Source organism: Peromyscus californicus, unplaced genomic scaffold (genome assembly GCF_007827085.1).
Source record: "Peromyscus californicus insignis strain IS unplaced genomic scaffold, ASM782708v3 Scaffold_6__1_contigs__length_162567912, whole genome shotgun sequence".
Taxonomy (NCBI): domain Eukaryota; kingdom Metazoa; phylum Chordata; class Mammalia; order Rodentia; family Cricetidae; genus Peromyscus; species Peromyscus californicus.
In genome coordinates this window covers 65,792,248-65,811,689 of record NW_026294584.1, presented here as the reverse complement: position 1 = coordinate 65,811,689, position 19,442 = coordinate 65,792,248, and the positions used below count along the sequence as shown (strand labels likewise).

At 43.2% G+C, this 19,442-nt stretch overlaps 1 protein-coding gene across 4 annotated transcripts in view; it reads right to left on the bottom strand.

Annotated features, from left to right (window-relative positions):
• The window catches only part of Dnajb6 (DnaJ heat shock protein family (Hsp40) member B6), a 54,987-nt gene that overhangs the window by 28,979 nt on the left and 6,566 nt on the right, over window positions 1-19,442 (bottom strand). For all 4 annotated transcript variants that reach the window (XM_052719576.1, XM_052719577.1, XM_052719575.1 and 1 more), the window contains exons 2-5: window positions 11,444-11,534; window positions 8,152-8,261; window positions 6,768-6,830; window positions 5,828-5,938 (exon numbers count right to left, since the gene is read on the bottom strand). In XM_052719576.1, coding sequence (XP_052575536.1) covers window positions 5,828-5,938; window positions 6,768-6,830; window positions 8,152-8,261; window positions 11,444-11,508 — 349 coding nt within the window. In that variant the 5' untranslated portion in view covers window positions 11,509-11,534. The remainder of the gene's footprint in view (window positions 1-5,827; window positions 5,939-6,767; window positions 6,831-8,151; window positions 8,262-11,443; window positions 11,535-19,442) is intronic.

The following is a 19,442-nucleotide window of genomic DNA, read 5'->3' as shown; positions in this document are numbered from 1 at the left end:
AAGCTAGGTGTGGTGCCCACGGGAGGAAGCGGCAAAGGCAGGCCAATATGAGTTTGAAGCTAGGCTGGTCTACATAGCAAATTCCAGGCCACCAGGTGGGGCTATGTGGAGTGGACCCTGTCTTTAACTTTAAAAAAAAAAAAAAAGTGCAACCAAACAAGGTACTTGTTTCCTTCACATTTGGTTGGGGGGAGGGAGGGTTAAACAGGAAACAGTACAGAAAAATCTCAAAAAGTACATGAAAACCTCAAGAATACTGTGGGGATGGCCAGGTGTCAGGCTCCTACAGGAAAGAACACAAGCCTCAAAAAAACTTCAAATAGCACATCCTCTACTTCAGCACTCTTTGAATAAGCCAGCTCATTCCAGAAAGAAATCACCAAAGCAGCCTCCATTCCCCTTCCTTATGGTTAGGTATCAGTCTCTAATGTAGCCTCTACACCTCAACAGTCCATTTTCCTTTAAGAACAAGCAAGGAAGCTGATGAAAGAGACAGGCATTTTACTAACTAGCTGGAAGGAAACTGGTCTAGCATGTTTCTATATACTTTTAAGTCTTATCCCACTGGGGAGAGAACTAGCACTTTGTAAGGACATCTGTGATTGAGCCGGAGACGCAGAGTCACAATCCACGTGCAATATTAAGCCATCTGTTCTGTCACTTCCGCTCTGATCTCTGAATTGTTTCTAACTTCCAACTCTTCCAACATCCCCAGCTTTCACGATTTTCTACTTCTAAGTTTATTACTAGCTCCTAAACCGCACAGACTAGGATTTAAACCTAAGCAACTGCTGAGTGTCTTCCTGAGCTGTGATCTCATCTCAACAGATCTGAGCTTTTCTACTAGGAGCTCCCTGAAGTAATCAGATCAAATGAACTCATGGACCAGGGGTCAGCACTGGTCACAGGAGAAACTGGACACGGAAGAGCTGCCCACGGCACATCTGCTTCAGCTAGCAGGGACATACCCTGGCGTACCTTTACCTTGGACCTGCAGCACTGAGGAAGTTTGTTGTTTAAACCACTAGGACTGAGTGCTTTGTTTCAGCAGCCCAGTTTCACCTGGGCTGTAGCCCAGCCATCCTACAAAGAGGGCTGGCCTGGGGCGTCTGGGCCCCCTCCCCTCCCTGGTCTCCAGGTCAACTCTGGGAATCTGACCACATACAACATGGCGGTGATAGAAGCAATTTCTTTTTATTCTAGATAAATTTTAAAGAAAATAAACTTTCTTATAAGAGAGACCCAGGCCATTCCTTTCTGTTTATTGTTGAACAAGCAGCGCCTCGGGTTCCGGCCCACTGTGCTCCTCCTCGCTCAGTAGCTGCTCCTCATACTCCTCGCTGAGCTCCTCTGCATCCCCGAGACTGGCTTCCTCCTCGCTGGAGATGAGGTCCAGGTCCTCACTGAGAAGTCCGCCCTGGCCCCAGCTACAGCCTTCACTTGACTCATCTTCACTAAGGTCCAGCTCCTCACTGGATATCACATCCAAAACCTCACTGTGCTCGTCACTCAGGGCGTCTTCTACTGACTCCTCAAAACAGGGCTGGTCTAGATCTTCACTAGGCTCCAAGTCCTCACTGGCCACTTCCTCGAATCCTGGGGAGTAAAACGACTGACTCACTACATTAAAATTACGGCTCAGAAAAATTACCCTCCACAGTGTCACCCTCCCCCAAGGTTCTCCACACCACGGGCCTTTTCCAGGCCTCCTCCTTCCTTCCCCAGAGTTCACAAGACTTTGTGAAGAACAAGCATACTGCGTGGGAGAGAGGAGAGACCCTCTGGCAACAGTGTCAAAGGCCGTTTGTTTTGGGCATTCCAAAGTGAGAACAAAACTAAAATGTGGCATTAAACCCACACAGTTCTCTAAGAGATACTTCCTGCCCTAACTAGAAAGAATGAAAAGCCCACTGCTGGGTACTTGTCGGTCTTACACTACCACGTTTACATAATCAGGACACAGTAAAATATTGTTCTGGGTCAGTAAAACACATGAAGAGATCATCCTAATTCAAATTAATGCATATCCTGTTTTCAATCAGCATTTCAAGCTCATTTGTGGGTGAGATATATACTCTGGGAAATGTAAAGGCCAGCTGGCCTCAACATTCCACATACATTCCCCTCCACTGCTAAGCTCCTTGTGGAAAGTGCCTACAGGGATTTTTCTGAAAAAGTGGCTAATCACAGGGAAAGGTGTTTCTGCTCCTACAGGATCCCAAAGCATCTCCCTGCTCCAGGTCTCTGAATCTGAGGACCCCATCCCATTCACCAGGGTAAGAGACCTGAAATTTTTGAGCACAGTGTAGCTCAACAATACCTTACACTAGGACATAAGGATATTGTGTGATCCCAGCACTTGGAAGGCTGACCAGAAAAACAAGGAAAGCCTGGACTATGTTTAAAATAAAATCTTAAAAATGACTTTTGAAGAGATAGAAAAGGGATAAGGATTAGGTCTATAAAACGCAGAATAGCCTCAAACTTAGGAACCTTCTGTCTCAGTCTCTCAGTAGCTAAAACACACACGTGTACTACATTATACTGCACCCAGGATATTTATAATAAATTGAGCTACTCTCAAAAACCAAACTCCTCCCCCTCCAAAAAAGAAATATAGAAATAAATAAATAATAAATTTGGTGTGTAGAAATTTAAACTGAAGATTCACTGGCTACAATCAATAGACACTGTGACTGGGTTTACAAGGGCTCTGGATGCTGCTGACCATGCACTAGGTCCCCCAGCCCTGCACGAAGGACCCAGTCTACACTCCACATACCACCAGCAGGCTGCACGGTCACCTCATACACGTAGTAGCCGTGGAGTAGCTTCTTTTCCTGTGCGAAAATCCTTACTGCCTGAAAATGGAAGTCCCCTAGAAGACCTACAAGAATGGATTGAAGAAGCATCACTGCCACACTCATCACGGCAATGCAGGGAGGGATGGCTACCTGAGCCATACCTGAGATGGAGCAGACCTCAACAAGCCTAGTACAGTCTTGCACTACTGATAAAAACTTAAGGTTATCTAATTAAAAGCTCTAATATATACCTCCCATACAAAGAATTGTCCAAAGGCTAGTGTGTCCGATTCTTTTTCTCAAAGAAAACAAGCACTGACCACGTGATTCACTAAAAGGGAACACACACACACACACACACTTTTCTGTGACAGTGTTAGGGACACAATCCAGGGTTCATACACACTAGGCAAGCATCCACCACTGAGCAACATCCACCCAAGGTGAGATTTTGGAGTTGTTTTAAGTTTTGTTGCTGTTAAGATTTACTATGTAGCCAGGAGTAGTGGTGCACACCTTTAATCTCAGCACTGGGGAGGCAGAGGGGATCATTTCTCTGAGTTGGAGGCTAGCCTGGTCTACAGAGCAAGTTCCAGGACAACCAGGGCAGTTACAGAAAAACCCTGTATTTAAAGGGGGGAAAAAAAGGTTCACTATGTAGCCTTGATGGCCTCAAACTCATGATCCTTCTGCCTCAGTTTCCCAAGTTCTGGATTATCAAGATGTGCACTACACAACAGACTTCAATTTTTCTTTAGTCAGGAAGATATAGCAGTACTTCGGATATATGACCTTCTCAGAGAAGAAGTTAGCCTACTTCATCATATTACCGCACAAGCTGTTCTACTCGGAAAGGACATCAGAACAGACTCTGTCCAACACCACTCTGTCCCACAACAAACCAAGGTGGAATTTACTAAAGGCTTATTTTTGAAGAAAAAAATACCAGCAGTGATTTTTATTGTTCTGTTTTGCTTCTTGAGACAAGAGTATTGGAAGGCAAGGTGGGCTGCCTTGGACAAGAGCTGGTACTGCAACTGTGCATGATCCCACCTACCTGTTTCTAGTTTTCTTAGAGTCACATCTGCACTTCTCAACATTCAGGTAACAATGGATACAATAATGTTCATTTCTAAGCCTATTATAAATCACTCACTGCTTTGTCTGAAGTATGTACATAAAGGCTAGAAATAGAAATTTTAAATTATCATTTTTGTAAACACACATTTATTTATTAGTGGTTCCTGTGCAAATGCTCAAGCACCAAATTCAGGTCCTCAGACTTGTTGACAAGTGTCTTTACCTGTTGAGCCATATTCGGATTGTATACTGCTAGTGAGCTACTCCTTAATCTGTAATTTTAAATGTCCCACAATCTTTGGGTCATAGGCCTCGCTCTTAATAATTTGTTTATAGGGAACTTTCTTTATGTTTTTCATTAACATTAAAACAAGCAGGATGCCGGGCGGTGGTGGCGCACGCCTTTAATCCCAATACTCAGGAGGCAGAGCAGGCAGATCTCTGTGAGTTTGAGGCCAGCCTGGTCTACAGAGAAGTGAGATCCAGGACAGGCTCCAAAGCTGCACAGAGAAACATGGTGGGGAGGGGCACACCAAAAAACAAGCAGGTCTCAGTGTCAAACCACAGTCCATCCCAACCCTTACTAGCAACAACATTCAGTTTTCCTTCCCTCAGGAAGGCAGGATAAAGGATAAGTCTCTCTCTCTCTCTCTCTCTCTCTCTCTCTCTCTCTCTCTCTCTCTCTCTCACACACACACACACACACACACACACACACACACACACACACACACTGAGATCAACTACAGGATCACACCCACACCATGAAAAGTCTAAGACCTACCAGACCAGATCCAGGGTGACTTGTTCCTCTTCACACCCATAACATCAAGACATGCGGGGCTCCCACCTGTCTCCCTCTGGTATTACTGGTAGACACAACTGTCTTTTTTCCTCTTGGGGAGTTGCTGGTGGTGTTGGAGTCTCTTCAGCCACACAAGATGTGTTTCCCTTTCAGTGCACCCAGACAAAAAGAGGCAGCAACAGCACGTTCGACCCTGACCTCCCATGTCAAACACTCAAATACGTCTCGGCAATATGGAACATCTCTAGTAACCGACACCAACAAAGGTATGGAAAGGCTCCTGTGCACAAGCCCCTAAGAGTCCAGGGTCAGGCATCAAACCAAAGGCAGGAGATGGGAGAATCTATTTCCCACCATTCAACAGCTGGTCACACTCCTGATTCCTGCTGCCTGGCTCTAGACGCACCCTCTCTTCACAACACTTTAAGTGGACTACAGTTAGAAAAGGGTGTGTTTATGGAACCTGTATGTTTAAGTTTTGTTGCTGTTAAGATTTATTTATCTATGATGCTTAGTGAATTTCACAAACTCACAAAGTAATACATAAACTAACTTGTAGAGTGGTGGTAGGTCAGTGCTAAAAATGACAGTATATCCAAGGTCCTGGGTTCAAATCCTCAGCACCAAAGCAAGAAATAATACTTCTTTTTTTTTTTTTTTTTTTTTTTTTTTTTTTGGTTTTTCAAGACAGGGTTTCTCTGTGTAGCTTTGCGCCTTTCCTGGAACTCACTTGGTAGTCCAGGCTGGCCTCGAACTCACAGAGATCCGCCTGGCTCTGCCTCCCGAGTGCTGGGATTAAAGGCGTGCGCCACCACCGCCCGGCAATACTTCTTAAAAAAGATAAAACATTTAAGAACAGATTTCCAACATCCTATCCTGTCCCAACCATGGTTCACTGGAGGGCAAAGACAAATTTACTAGGATAGAACAATACACACAGAAGAGAGGAAGAATACACTAAACTCTTTTATTGTTGAAGTCACAAATTCAAAAGGTCTGAAAAGCCTGGCAGAAAATATCTGATGATTCCACTGGTCTGTAAAGATAAAAGGTTAGTAACATGGCACAGTGTTAAATGCAAAGGGCACCACAAGCCCTCACCAGACCAGACAAAAGAATGGACCAAGCAGTTACTTACCAAAGAGGTCAAATGAAAATGGGTCCCTTCCACCAAAAAATTCCCTGAAGACATCATCTGGATTCCGGAATGTGAAGCCAAACTCAAACGGACTGTCAAAATGACTTCCACCTATACAAGCACAGTAAAGTGTTTAGCCTACGAATTCTGGCGTTTCTAAACAATGTTTGTTCATAAAACATTACATGCTTCAAGGTCTAAAAGAGAGAACATATTCCACACATCTGGGATTCTAGAAACCAGAGGCCTTATTGATGCTAACTGCACTTGTCTAGCACTGTCTACAGATTTCCATCTCCAAAACATGTGATTTAAATCATTGCCCACTGTTTTTGTCACTAGTTATAATAAAGGCCTATGGAAGCTGGTAACATATTTCATCAATTTCTCCATAAGTACAACATGCTCACAATTAGGTAACAGCAAGAATTCTAAGGACCACGATGAAGGAACTCAATTTATTGAACACCACTTTCATGAAACAGGCAAGGCAGTGTGTGCTGTTTAAACCTGAATAGGTTCACTGCCAAAAACACAGTAAGGTTATCTATCATACTATATAGCTCGACATAAACATCCTAACTTGACTGGTCTATGTAAATGAAGCAGGCTGGCCCTCCACTCTCAGAGTCAAGTCTCTTTTGGTTCTTTTTTTTTTTTTTTTTTTTTTTATTCCTTTAAGGAGGCAAGACCTGTCACAAGAACTATAATCATACAAAGTGACCTGACACCCACCAGGCAGGCTCTCAATTCACAGGCACTATCCTGCCTCACTCAGCCTCCCTAGGTGATAAGATTATAAGCATTCCTCCATGTCTACCTAAATTTACCACTTTCTAGGCTACTCTGTATTGACTATCGGGTATAAATCATATGAACTCAACAAATATGGATGACTTGTCAAGACCTGTGTCTCCAAAGAGAAAATACATTGACATACCTCCTCCTCCACCACCATTTAATCCTTCTTTGCCGTATTTGTCATAGATGTCCCGCTTTTTTGCTTTAAATTTGAGAAAAACAATTATTATGGGCAAGTTCTTTCAAATCCTCCAAATTCAATCAGTATTTTCCCAAGTTTTAAATCTAGGTCCAAAGTTAGGAGACCCTGACTTTAAAAAAGAGGCAGTTGACTCTCTCTCTCAAAAGACCAGTTGAAAACCTACTTTTAAGTGCTACAAATGCTTGGAGATTACCTACTACAGCGTCCAGGGGCCGTTAAGGGTAGAGTGGAAAGCGGCTAAGCACATTCCATAGAAGGAAGGAGACTGCCTGTGTGCATAGCACACGGGACTCACAGGTGCTGTGCTGGTACCTACAGTCCCTGCTGCCTCTGCATTCTGGACTAGGGCAGAAAAGAACAGCTGCCACTTATATACATCATTCTGTTCTCCCCAAAAAGCTCATCTTCTACAACTGGGGAAACAAAATAACGAAGAACCCCATTTTGAGTAAGAAGAGCCCTTGTAAGCAGTGAGCTTACTAGAGCTCAAAAGTCCCAACAGTGTGAAGACACTGTCACATTTGTAGGATTTCAGTTATCAGTGTTTTCATAAGTTTAAAAAAAAAAAAAGATACTTGTGAAGTAAAGTTTCCAGATCTGCCTTTAAAAGTAGGGAGAAGGGGACACGTCAGAGCATAGACAATGCAAGGAGTTGCATGCCAATAAGCTGGCTCAGTGAGTTTTATCTCAGGTTCATTCTAGAAACGGATTCTTAATGATAAGAACCTATTTGTTATTTTCTGTGGTCAGTGAATCAGTACAGAACCTTTTGAAGTCAACCCTCTGCCTTGACTCATGCCAAGTCACCCAACAGGCTAGCGCTTAGGATGTGGACAGGACTTTTCCAGTCTCTGGCACTGTCCCCAGCCCTACAGATACAAATCTTTCCTTTGCCACAAACTCAAACTTGATGGCTGCCCCTAGCTGACAGCTAATCCTTCACCTAATTGCAAAATACAGCCCATCTTCACAAAGGCACCTAATGCCTATGCTCTAGATCCAAAGTAGGGAATCAAAGTCTAAATTGGAGCACAATGTTCAACCCCTTTCGTATCCCACTAATAAGGTCCTGCTGCAGTAGAACAATGGAGATAAGGTCAAGATGATCAGGAGTGGACACAAAAGTTCTTAAACCCAACTCTCCCTCAACTCCAGCCAGGAAAACCTCCCCATAGCCTATAGCTCCTCAGCACTGGTAGTTAGCTGTACCAGAAGCAACGTCCACAAGAAAATGAACCCTTTTGGGAAGGGGGGCAAACAAATCCTTTGTCTTCTGCTATCTCTGGAAAGACCTGCCCTTCACAAGCTCAGATGGACTTACCATCCGATAACACCTCATATGCCTCAGCTACTTGTTTGAATTTCCGCTCTGCTTCTTCTTTATTTTCAGGATTTTTGTCCGGATGCCATTTCAGTGCCTGTTTCCGATACCTTGAAAGATGAAATGAGTGTATACTGAGCACATATGAAGTCCACATAACTTTAATAACTGATATAAGGAGCTGGGTGTGGTAGTGCACACCATTAATCCCAGCAGGCACAGAAAGGTTTGTGCCTTGAGAACAACCTAATCTACATAGTGAGTTCCAACCTAGCCAAGGCTATACACAGTGAGACCATATCTCAAAAAAGAGAAAAGAAAAAAGAAAGGGAGGGACGGAGGGATGGAGGGAGGGAGGGAAGAAAAAAAAAAAACCACAAACTACCTACCCTTAAGCAAGAAAATGGCTTACACCATTAGGTGAAATTAACACTATCTTAGCACTCTTAATGATTTTCAAAAATTGCTGGGAGATATTAATTGTCTATGGCCCACAACTGGATTAACAATTCAAGAACTAAGTAATTTATTTCAAACCTTGCAAGATGGTAAGGACTTAAATAGTCCAAGAAAATTATCAGCTAAGGCTGACAGAGAATTGGCTCTGGTAGAAAAGAAATTAAATGATGGACATATGGATCACTAGGATCCAGAGCTTGATTGTATTCTGGTTTATTTTACCTTCTACACATTCTCCCACAGGAATTCTTATGCAGAGAGAAGTAATATTTTAGAATGGATATTTCTGCCACACAGAGTAAATGACTAAAGATTTATATAGAAAAGGTTTATGAATTGATTCTGAAAGGAAAACTGGGACATCATCAATTTGCAGGAATAGACCCAGCAAAAATTGTGGTACCTTTTAATAATGCTAAAATTTCTTCATTATAGGCAGAAAATGAACACTGGCAAAGCGCTTGCAATAATTTCTTGGGAGAAATTAGCAACAAATAACCCACAAGCAAGAGACTTCAGTTTATAAGAAGAACTAATTGGATCCTCCCTCACATTGTGTGGGGAAACACCAATTTTGGAGCCCCTACATTCTATACTGATGCAAATAAATCAGGAAAGGCAGGTTATAAGTCAGTGAAAAATAAGTGACTCAAAGCCCTATGTGTGATTCTGTTCAAAAGTCAGAATTATATGCTATTCTCATAGTATTATTAAATTTTCCAGAACCTCATAGTTACTGACTTTCAATATGCAGAGCTGTTTACATATTGAAACCACTGAACATTCCAGATGATTCAGAAATCACTTGGTTATTTATTCAACTACAACAACTAATCAGAAACAGAAATCATTCATTGTATATAACATATAACAGATCTGATATAGGTCTACATGGCCCTTTAGCACACAGTAATGATGGAATTGATCAGCTATTGGTAGGAAATGAGCTAAAAGCCTCAGAATTTCATAAAAAACACCATAGGTTCGAAGAAAGATTTTTCTATTACTTGGCAACAAGCAAAGGAATTATAAAGGAAATGTCCTACTTGTTCTTCATAAAACCAAACTCTATTACCTGCAGGAAGTAATCCAAAGGGTACTCAAAGAAATAAAATTTAGAAAATGGATGTGTTTCATTTGCAGAATTTGGAAAATTAAAGTATGTGTGCCATACCATAGATATATATTCAGGATTTCAATGGGCAACTGCTTTAAGTTCTGAAAAGGCTGATTCTGTAATTGCACATTTATTAGAAGTTATGGCCATAATGAGTGTACCTGCACAAATTAAGACTGACAGTGCTTCAGCATGTCTCTAGTAAAATGAAAGGTTTTTACATATTACAACATAAAGCATATTACAGGTATACCACACAATGCTACAGGATAAGCAGTTATAGAAAGATCTAATCGCACTTAGAAGATATGCTTAATAAACAGAAAGGAGTAATGAAGACCTCCCAGAGATAGATTCCACGGTGCTTTATTAACTTTAAAATCTTAAAATGCTAATGAGAAAGGACAGCTGCGGAGAGACATTGGTTAGTAGAAAAAACCTGAATTAAATCAGCCTGCCTATTTTAAAGATGTGCTGATCTCACATTGGAAACCAGGATGTGTGTTACGTTGGGGAAGAGGTTTTGCTTGTTTCCACGGAGAAAAGCTATGGATACCATCAAGATTGATAAAAATTAGATTTGAACAGGAGAGGAGAAACCTCTTGACTAGGAAAGGCAATAGTTCATCGAACAGCATCATTCCATAGGCAGGAGTCCTAAACTGCAGAGAAATCAAGCTAAGTACAGGCAAGAACACAGCCATCTATGCATCCATCTATCTTAATCTTAACTATGGATCCTGCCATGACTTCCCCACAATCATGTACTCTGACTTTTTTGGGGTTTTTTGTTGGTTTGTTTGCTTGTTTTGTGTGTGTGTGTGTGTGTGTGTGTGTGTTTATTTTCAAGACAGGGTCTCTCTTGACTTGACTGGCCTCGAACTTACAGAGACCCACCTGTCTCGACCTCCCAAGTACTGAGATTAAAGGCGTGCTGCACCACCACCACCACCACCACCACCACCACCACCACCTCCGCTGCCGCACAGCTGGACTGGGACTTATATCCTGAAACAAACCCCTTTCTACTGTTTGTTTCAGGACATTTCATCACAACAACAGAAATAAACTAGAACACCAAGACTCAACTAGTAATATACCAGCTTTTTTAAAAATCATGAAGAGGAAAAAAAAAAATGGGCTGGAGAGATGGTTCAGCGGTTAAGAGCACTGACTGTTCTTCCAGAGGTCCTGAGTTCAATCCCAGCAACCACACGGTGGCTCACAACCATCTGTAATGAGATCTGGCACCCTCTTCTGGCCTGCAGGTATACATGCAGACAGAATACTGCATACATAATTAATAAATAAATAAATCATGAAGAGGTACAGATATATAGTTCAGTAGAAACAACAGGCCTGGGTTTGAAGGGGGGGCACACATAATAAAGTATCACCAAGTAAATATAGATAGTACCAGGAACTGGGGATGGAACCCAAGGCCTCTACCACACAAAGGCAAATGTTCTTATGTTCTTATTTTAACAGTCTAAGTTATCAAGTTTTCCTTTCTCACCCACATGTGTGTGCACGCATGTGAGGTCAACCTAAGAACCATCCACGTTTAAAAAAAAAAAAAAAACATTCACACAGAAAATAAATCTAATTTTTAAAAAGGAAAACAAAAGCAAAGGTTTAATAGGTGACACAAGTTACATTATCCAATTACTAATGAACCATGGTACAGAGTATCATTTCAGAAATAAAATCACTTACGCCTTTTTAATGTCCTCGGGTGAGGCATGTCTCTGCACGCCCAGAACTTCATAGTAATCCACCATGTTTTAACAGATTGTTGGAACAAATCCTGCAAATAAAATAAATAAATAAGTGATTTCAGTCCATAACACTGCCCAATCACAGGGAAAGGTGTGATAACAGGTGAGAGGTGGTTCCTTCTCAGCACCTACTGGCCCAGAAAGAACTTCTGGTAGCCAGTCAATAGCCTGTATGTGTAGGGTAGGACCTTGTCCAGAAACTGTGTTCAAGAATCATTCCCAGCTGGGCGATGGTGGCTCACACCTTTAAGCCCAGCCAGCACTCAGATGGCAGAAGCAGGTGACTCTCTTGTGAGTCTGAGGCCAGTCTAGTCTACAAGGTGAGTTCCAGCACAGCCAAGGCTGTTAAACAGAGACGGGAGGGGGGAGGATCATTCCCAGCTGGCTAGTGACGCACACCTTTAATCCTAGCACTTGGAAGGCAAAGGCAGTAAAACAGCTCAGTTTGATGCCAGCCTGGTCTACAGAGCAAATTCCAGGACAGGGATACATAGAGAAAGCTTGTTGGTTTTTTTTGTTTTGGGTTTTTTGGTTTTTTTTTTTTTTTTTGGGGGGGGGGTATCATTCTCAAAAATCTATACAGAAGCCGAGCAGTGGTGGCGCACGCCTTTAATCTCAGCACTCGGGAGGCAGAGGCAGGTGGATCTTTGTGAGTTCAAGGCCAGCCTGGTCTACAGAGCGAGATCCAGGGAAGACGCAAAGCTACACAGAGAAACCCTGTCTCGAAAAACAAAACAAAATTATATTTATATTTATATATATATGTACACACACATATATATATATAAATTAAAAGCTGTTGCAAAAATATTTGTGTGTAATGTGAGGGAATGCACAAGTACAGATGCCCTAAGAGGTGAAAGGTGTGGGATATCTCAGAAAGAGAAACAAGGATGCTTGTGGGTGGTAATATTTAAGGAAATGTTCACAAAAGATTAAGTAGACCTGGTGTCAATGTGCAGGTTTTTTGATCCCAGCTCTTGGGAGGCAGATCTCTTTCTTTGAGTTCCAGACCAGTCTAGTGTACACAGTGTGTTCCAGGATAGCCAGGGCTGCAAAGTGACCTTGTCTCAGAAAAGCAAGAGTGGAGGGTGGGGTTGGGGATGGGTATTAAATCCAGTAAATTACAAGACAGAGGAGTGAGCATCCAATTATAAAAGGCTTCCTTCCTTCCCACCAGAAGTTACACTGACACAGACATAAGGATACCGAGCAGAGTAAGTTCAGCTGGTCCTGCCAAACCAACCAAACTTGGTGGCTGAAGCGGCAATCAACTCCCACACAACTCAACCGCACAACTGTCTACCAGAAACCAAAAGGGCTCATGAGTAAGCAAAAGGAGCACAAAAACCAACACCTCTTCCTCCCTACCTCATTAAGCGATCCAGAGTTGTAGCTGCAAAGGATTTGAAGAAGCATTTGGGGGGGAGGGGGACGCTGAGACAGGGTTTCTCTGTGTAGCTTTTGGAGGTCGGCCTCCATCTCAGAGATCCCCCTGCCTCTGCCTAAGTGCTAGGACTAAACCCGTACACCACCATTGCCCAACAAATGCTGTTCATCTTAAATAAAGAGTACCCCTTGAGTTAAAACAATCTGGAAAACTCTGACACTGTGCTAGAGTAGCCAATTTGTCAACCACCAAATCCCTTGAAATGGTCAATGCCAGTTAACTATTTCTCCACAGCCTTAATTCACTTATTTCCACTTCTACCTATCATTTGAAATCACCCTGTAAGCTCAGGAACTCAGAACCTAAGCCTCCCAGTACCACTCGTAATTTGAGAGCTCTCCTGACTTCCAAATCTCTTTCCTGTCTTCTCAGGTCTGCCAACTTCCTCACTGAAGGGAGTTCAAAGTCTCCTCTCACCATCTTTCTCTCCTTACAGAACACCCTCAGTCCCAAATGGAAGCCTAACCCCAGTAAACAGGCACATGACTGTGCAAAATAGCCACTTGGACGCTGAGCAGGTTGTCTCAAATAGAGCAAGAAGACTTAACTCTTGAGCCTCTCCACACCGCACAGCATGTCTTTCTTTAGCAAACTACCTTGATTAACTCACCCATGTTGTTACACCCACCATATAAGCAAAGAAATTATTCACAAGTAATACCTATCATTCTTCCAAACATCTCCAGCTCCCCTCTCTTCTGCATGGTCTGCAACCCTTACTCCTGCTGGAGCCTCTACACCACCCTCTTCTCAATGAAGACAGAGACTCCCAAGTGTAATGTACTAAGCAATACCAGCCACAAGGGACTCTAAGTCAACTGTGAAATTAAGAGAACAATCACTAATTGTACTGACTAGTGTCAGTTAAGAGCAGGAAGGAGTTACAAAAAGAAGCCAGAGCACATCACCGAAGAAAGTTTAAGAGCTCTCCCAACTTACAGCAAGTCAGGTGTGGTAGGAGGATCAGGGATTTAGGGCATGGTCTGAAACATAGGTTTGTGGCCAACCGGAGACACATGTGGTGACCCTGTCTCAGAAAACAAACAAATGGAAAAAACATCTTTTGGTTTGGTTTTGGTTTTGGTTTTTCAAGTCACGGTTTCTCTGTGTAGCCCTGGCTGTACTGGAAATCGATCTGCAGACCAGGCTGGCCTCAAACTGTCTGCCTCTGCCTGTTGTGTGCTAGAACTAAAGGTGTTTGCCACCACTGCCTGCCAACACTTAACTTTAAAACTACCTTCCAATTCTAAACAAACATCAGTACTAGCAAACAAAAACTCAAAGGTACATTTGCCCTACCAAAAACGTAAACTGTAGTTGGGGTGTGTGGTGGTGCACACCTTTAACCTCCCTCTGGGGATCTCTTGGGGTTTGTTTGTTATGTTCTGTTCTGTTTTTGGTTTTGGGGTTTTTTTTTTTGTTTTTTTGTTTTTTTTTTTTTTGAGACAGGTTTTCTCTGTGTAGCCCTGGCTGTCCTGGAAACTCACTGTAGACCAGGCTGTCCTCGAACTCATAGAGATCCACCTGCCCCTGCCCCTACCCCTCTAGCGCTGAGATTAAAGACGTGCACCACTACAACTGGGCAGGATCTCTGAGTTTTTAAGTCAGCCTGGTCTACATAACAAGTTCTAAGCTATCCAAGGCTAGATAGTGAGAGTCTGCCTCAAAAAATAGTGATGGAGAGATGACCAAGAGAGATTTTTCTTCCTGCTGGCGAATATTTCTACTAGGACAGCACAACCAAATCATACTGTAAACACTTGTGAATTACAAGTCAGCCAAGTTTTTTAAAAAGCAGGCATAGTGGGACACACCTTTAACTCCAGTACTGGGGAGGCAGAGGCTGCAGATCTAAACCAGCCAGTATTAGATGGTGAGATCTTATCTCAAAATTAATCATTTTCCTAATCTAACAATTTCTCTTGGTACCTGTCATATTCCTATTGGAGGTATCCAACTTGCTGGAAGAACATTTGCCTGGAACCACCAAAAATAAGCCAAAACAAGGGTCTCCTGAGAAATATCTAACAAATGAGTCAAGATATTCACGCCCTTTCCTCCCGTCCTTAGCCTCTCTGTGGATGTGGATCAGGTGTCTTGCTGTTCCTCGTACTTTTAGGTTTAGTGGGTATCTGACCTCTACTCTTCGGGTACCAACCAAAGCACCCACATATCCAAATTGTGGCCATTTAAGACACTGCTGGAGCCGGGCGGTGGTGGCGCACGCCTTTAATCCCAGCACTCGGGAGGCAGAGCCAGGCGGATCTCTGTGAGTTCGAGGCCAGCCTGGTCTACAGCGCGAGATCCAGGAAAGGTGCAAAGCTACACAGAGAAACCCTGTCTCGAAAAAAACCAAAAAAAAAAAAAAAAAAAAAGACACTGCTGGAAGCTAAGCATGATCCTAGCAGCAGCCAGAGGTGCAGTGAGACCATCTCCTCCCCCCCACACACTCAAAAAAGGACACTGCTGAAGGTCCCCTGAAGACAGCAGCACCCCAAGAACGAACTTTCCGAGTTGGGGAGGGTGGCCCCAAGAGACAGTAGGGTGGCAGCCTGAGGCAGGTGCACTGCTAAGGAAGAAAGTTTTTGGTTAGATTGTAGAACTTCTCCATCACAGCAGGGACTAGCGGTACAGACCTATAATCCCAGCTACTTGCTTGACTATGGCAGATATTCAAGACTTTGGGATGAAGATGGAGTTTGGATGGCAGATGCTTGAACAAAGCCCTGGGTTCAGTTCCTAGCAATTCATGACCAGCACTGAGGGAAAGAAACGGGATCTGAAGAACAGGCTATCAAATATATAAATATGAATATATAAACAATGATTCTGAACTGGGGGAGGGGGGGGTGTCACTGCCCTGGTGGCAGAGTACTTGACTAGAAGGTTGTTTTGGCTAAATATTCAAGGCTCTGGGTTCTACCCAAACACTATTTTAGCTCAACAGCCAGAGGTGGAACTTCTTTTCATTTTGACCTTACTATCAGCTTCAGAAACAATTCTGTCCCTACTCCATCTTTTTTCATGTGTCACTCAGTGAGTAGAGGGCTATTCTGGCATACCAGAGGGCCTGGGTTCAATCTCTAGTACTGCCAAAAATGAAGTGATAGAGGCACACAGGCCTCATCCACTCCAGAGGGGAAACCTGGGTAAGGACTTCAAGCTCATCCTGTGCTACTTTGGCCTCTATGTCAAAATGACAAAAGAAAAGGCTGGATCTTCTGCCCTGGTAGTTAAGCACCTTTACATGCTAGTACCATCTACAGAGGATGTGGCTCTGAGGCAAAGCACCTGCCCAAAATGCACAAGCCCGGACAAGCATACATGCTTTGCATGCATGATTATATGTATGGCAAGCTTGTGTCCATAAAGTCTGGAAGGGGGAAAAAACCCTACAGCTTTGATTACTATGAGCTGCTTATCTACCCTTTGTCCTTTTTCCAACTAACTGTTGGCCTTTTCTGCTGAGACTACTAAAAACCAAGCTTTGGCTCTGTCTTCCGGTTTTTACTCTTTCAATACAGGAATGCCCAGCAGGGGCCACTAAGTATGGGGGGGGGGGGGGGTTTCAGTTGACAGTGCTTGTACTGAGATGACTGCATGCAGCAAAAAACTGAACTAAGATCAGAAAAGCAAGCAACATTGAACAAAGGGCGAGCACATGCAAACAAACAGAAATGAAGAGCAGGACTACTGAGGAAAGACTGCCACTGGAGTGCCAGGGAAAGCGCAAGGAACCTGTCCTAAGGAGGACCCACAGGCTGGTTCAATTCTCCAAGATGATATTACACTGATGTCAGCCTGCCAAAACACACTTCAAACAAGCACTCATGACCAATACTATTATATGTATTGTTCTACAATGTCAACGCAAAGCTGCTTAGCCACTTAGGATGAATTTAGACTAGCCACAACAAATCAGTAAAATACTAAAATGTTATCCAGCACCCAAATATACACTGGACATTAACAAGGAACAAATTTTATCCCATTTGAATCCAGAACACCCACCAGAAGTCCATTCCCAATGTACTGTCCCCCAGGTATCTGACAATCAAAAGTCAAAACTCAGCCAGGCATGGTGGCAAACTGCTTTAATCCCAGCATTATGGGGGCAGACACAGGTGGATCTCTTGAGTTCAAGAGTGCTAGTTCCAGTATATCCAGAGCTAAAAAAATTAAAAGGGGGGTGGGGGAGAGAAAAGGAAAAAGGTCAAAGTCCCCTCAACTCTCATTGTGTTGGGGGAGTGGCATTCAACTTGGACCTCCCATATGCCAGACAGCACTCAGCACTACCACTGAGAAAATATTACTGTTTAAAATAACCCTGGGACCTCCTGAAACTGAGAAGCTTGTGTAGGGCAAAAGACATGGTCAATAAGACAAAAAGACAGCCTACAGAATGGGAAAAGACCTTCACCAACCCCACATCTGACAGAGGACTGATCTCCAAGTATATAAAGAACTCAAGAAACTAGACATCAAAATACTGAACAATCTAATTAAAAAATGGGCTAAAGAGCTAAACAGAATTCTCAAAAGAAGAATCACAAATGGCTGAAAGACATTTAAAGACATGCTCAACATCCTTAATCATCAGAGAAATGCCCTCAAGTCATTTAAGAGTGTTGGTGATGGCAACCATGACTTAAACATGGTAGGAAAGCACTCTACCAATTCAACAACCAAATCTAAGGCAATTTTTGCTAAGTCATGAGGTTCCTTTAGAGAAGATTTCCAGGAAAGCTGCCCCTTACTAATTTCTACTCTCACAGTATTGCAGAGCTTCTGAAAAGACACTCTACAATCAACTAACAGATACACCTGCCTGTCTGAGAGCTGGGCTTCACAGTGTGTGTACCACCACACTCCATTCTTACCCTGTTTTTTAAAATATTTTGTTTATATTTTATGTATTAAGAGCTCTGCATGCTAGAAGAGGGAATTAGATCCTGTTATAGGTGGTTGTGAGCTACCATGTAGTTGCTGGGAATTGAACCCAGGTCCTCTGGAAGAGCAGTCAATGCTCTTAACTGCTGAGTCATCTCTCCAGCCCCCACCCCACCCCTGTTTTTTGTTTCTTTTTTTTTTTTTTTTTTTTTGGTTTTTCGAGACAGGGTTTCTCTGTGTAGCTTTGCGCCTTTTCCTGGAACTCACTTGGTAGCCCAGGCTGGCCTCAAACTCACAGAGATCCGCCTGGCTCTGCGTCCCGAGTGCTGGGATTAAAGGCGTGCGCCACCACCGCCCGGCCTTTTGTTTCTTTTTTAATTCACATTGGTGTAAAGGTGCCAGATCCCCTGGAGCTGGAGTTACAGATAGTTGTGAGCTGTCATTTAGATGCTGGGAATTGAACCCGGGTCCTCTGGAAGAGCAGTCACTGCTCTTAACCGCTGAGCCATCACTCCAGCCCTGCCTCATTTTCTTAAAGGATAAAGCCTGTATGCCCAACAGGTATGTGTCAGCAATACATGTCCCTTTCTGGTAGGATACACATAATTTCAGGAGTCAAGGGCCTCAAAGGTACATAGTTTCATAAACTCTGTCCCAAATTTTAGCCATCCACCTACTAAGCTTTTACCATATAGGACAACTTTATTACTGAACATGAGGGAGGCCCTATATCAAAGGCCTTTCCATCTAGCACCTCGGAAAATGCTGGCACTAGAGCGTGGGGGGGGGAGGCGTGTCAAGAAATAAGTCTTGCAGTTGGGCGGTGGTGGCACAAGTCTTTAATTACAGCACTTGGGAGGCAGAAACAGGCAGATCTCTGTGAGTTAGAGGCCAGACTGATTTACAAAGTGAGTTCCAGGACAGCTACGGCTGTTACACAAAGAAACCCTGTCTCCAAAAAAAAAAAAAAAGAAAAGAAAAATGAAAAGAGAGTCTCGCCCAGGTCACTAACAAAACTGGCCTTCTTCCTTTCCTACAAGGAAGATCAATTCTGAAAAGGACTATCGTATTCCAGGCCACAGTCACTGAAGACTCGCAGCTATCTTTTTTCCTCTTTCTCTTGTTTCTGGTTTTTCCAGACAGGGTTTCAATGTGTAGTCCTGGCTGTCCTGGAACTCCCTCTGTAGACCAGGCTAGCCTCGAACTTACAAAGATCTATCTGTCTGCCTCTGCCTCCCAAGTGCTGTGTCTAAAGGGGTGCTCCACCACCACCCTATCTTTTAACAAAGAGCAAAGTAGGCCAGGTGTGGTGGTAAACATCTTTTTTTTTAATTTATTTATTTATTATGTATACAGTGTTCTGCCTGCATGTATGCCTGCAGGCCGGAAGAGGGCACCAGATCTCATTACAGGTGGTTGTGAGCCACCATGTGGTTGCCGGGAATTGAACTCAGGACCTTTGGAAGAACAGCTAGTGCTCTTAACCGCTGAGCCATCTCTCCAGCCCTGGTGGTAAACATCTTTAATCCCAGAATTCTGGAAGCAGAAGTAAGCAGGTGTTTTTAAGTTTAAGGCTAGCATAGTCTACATAATAAGT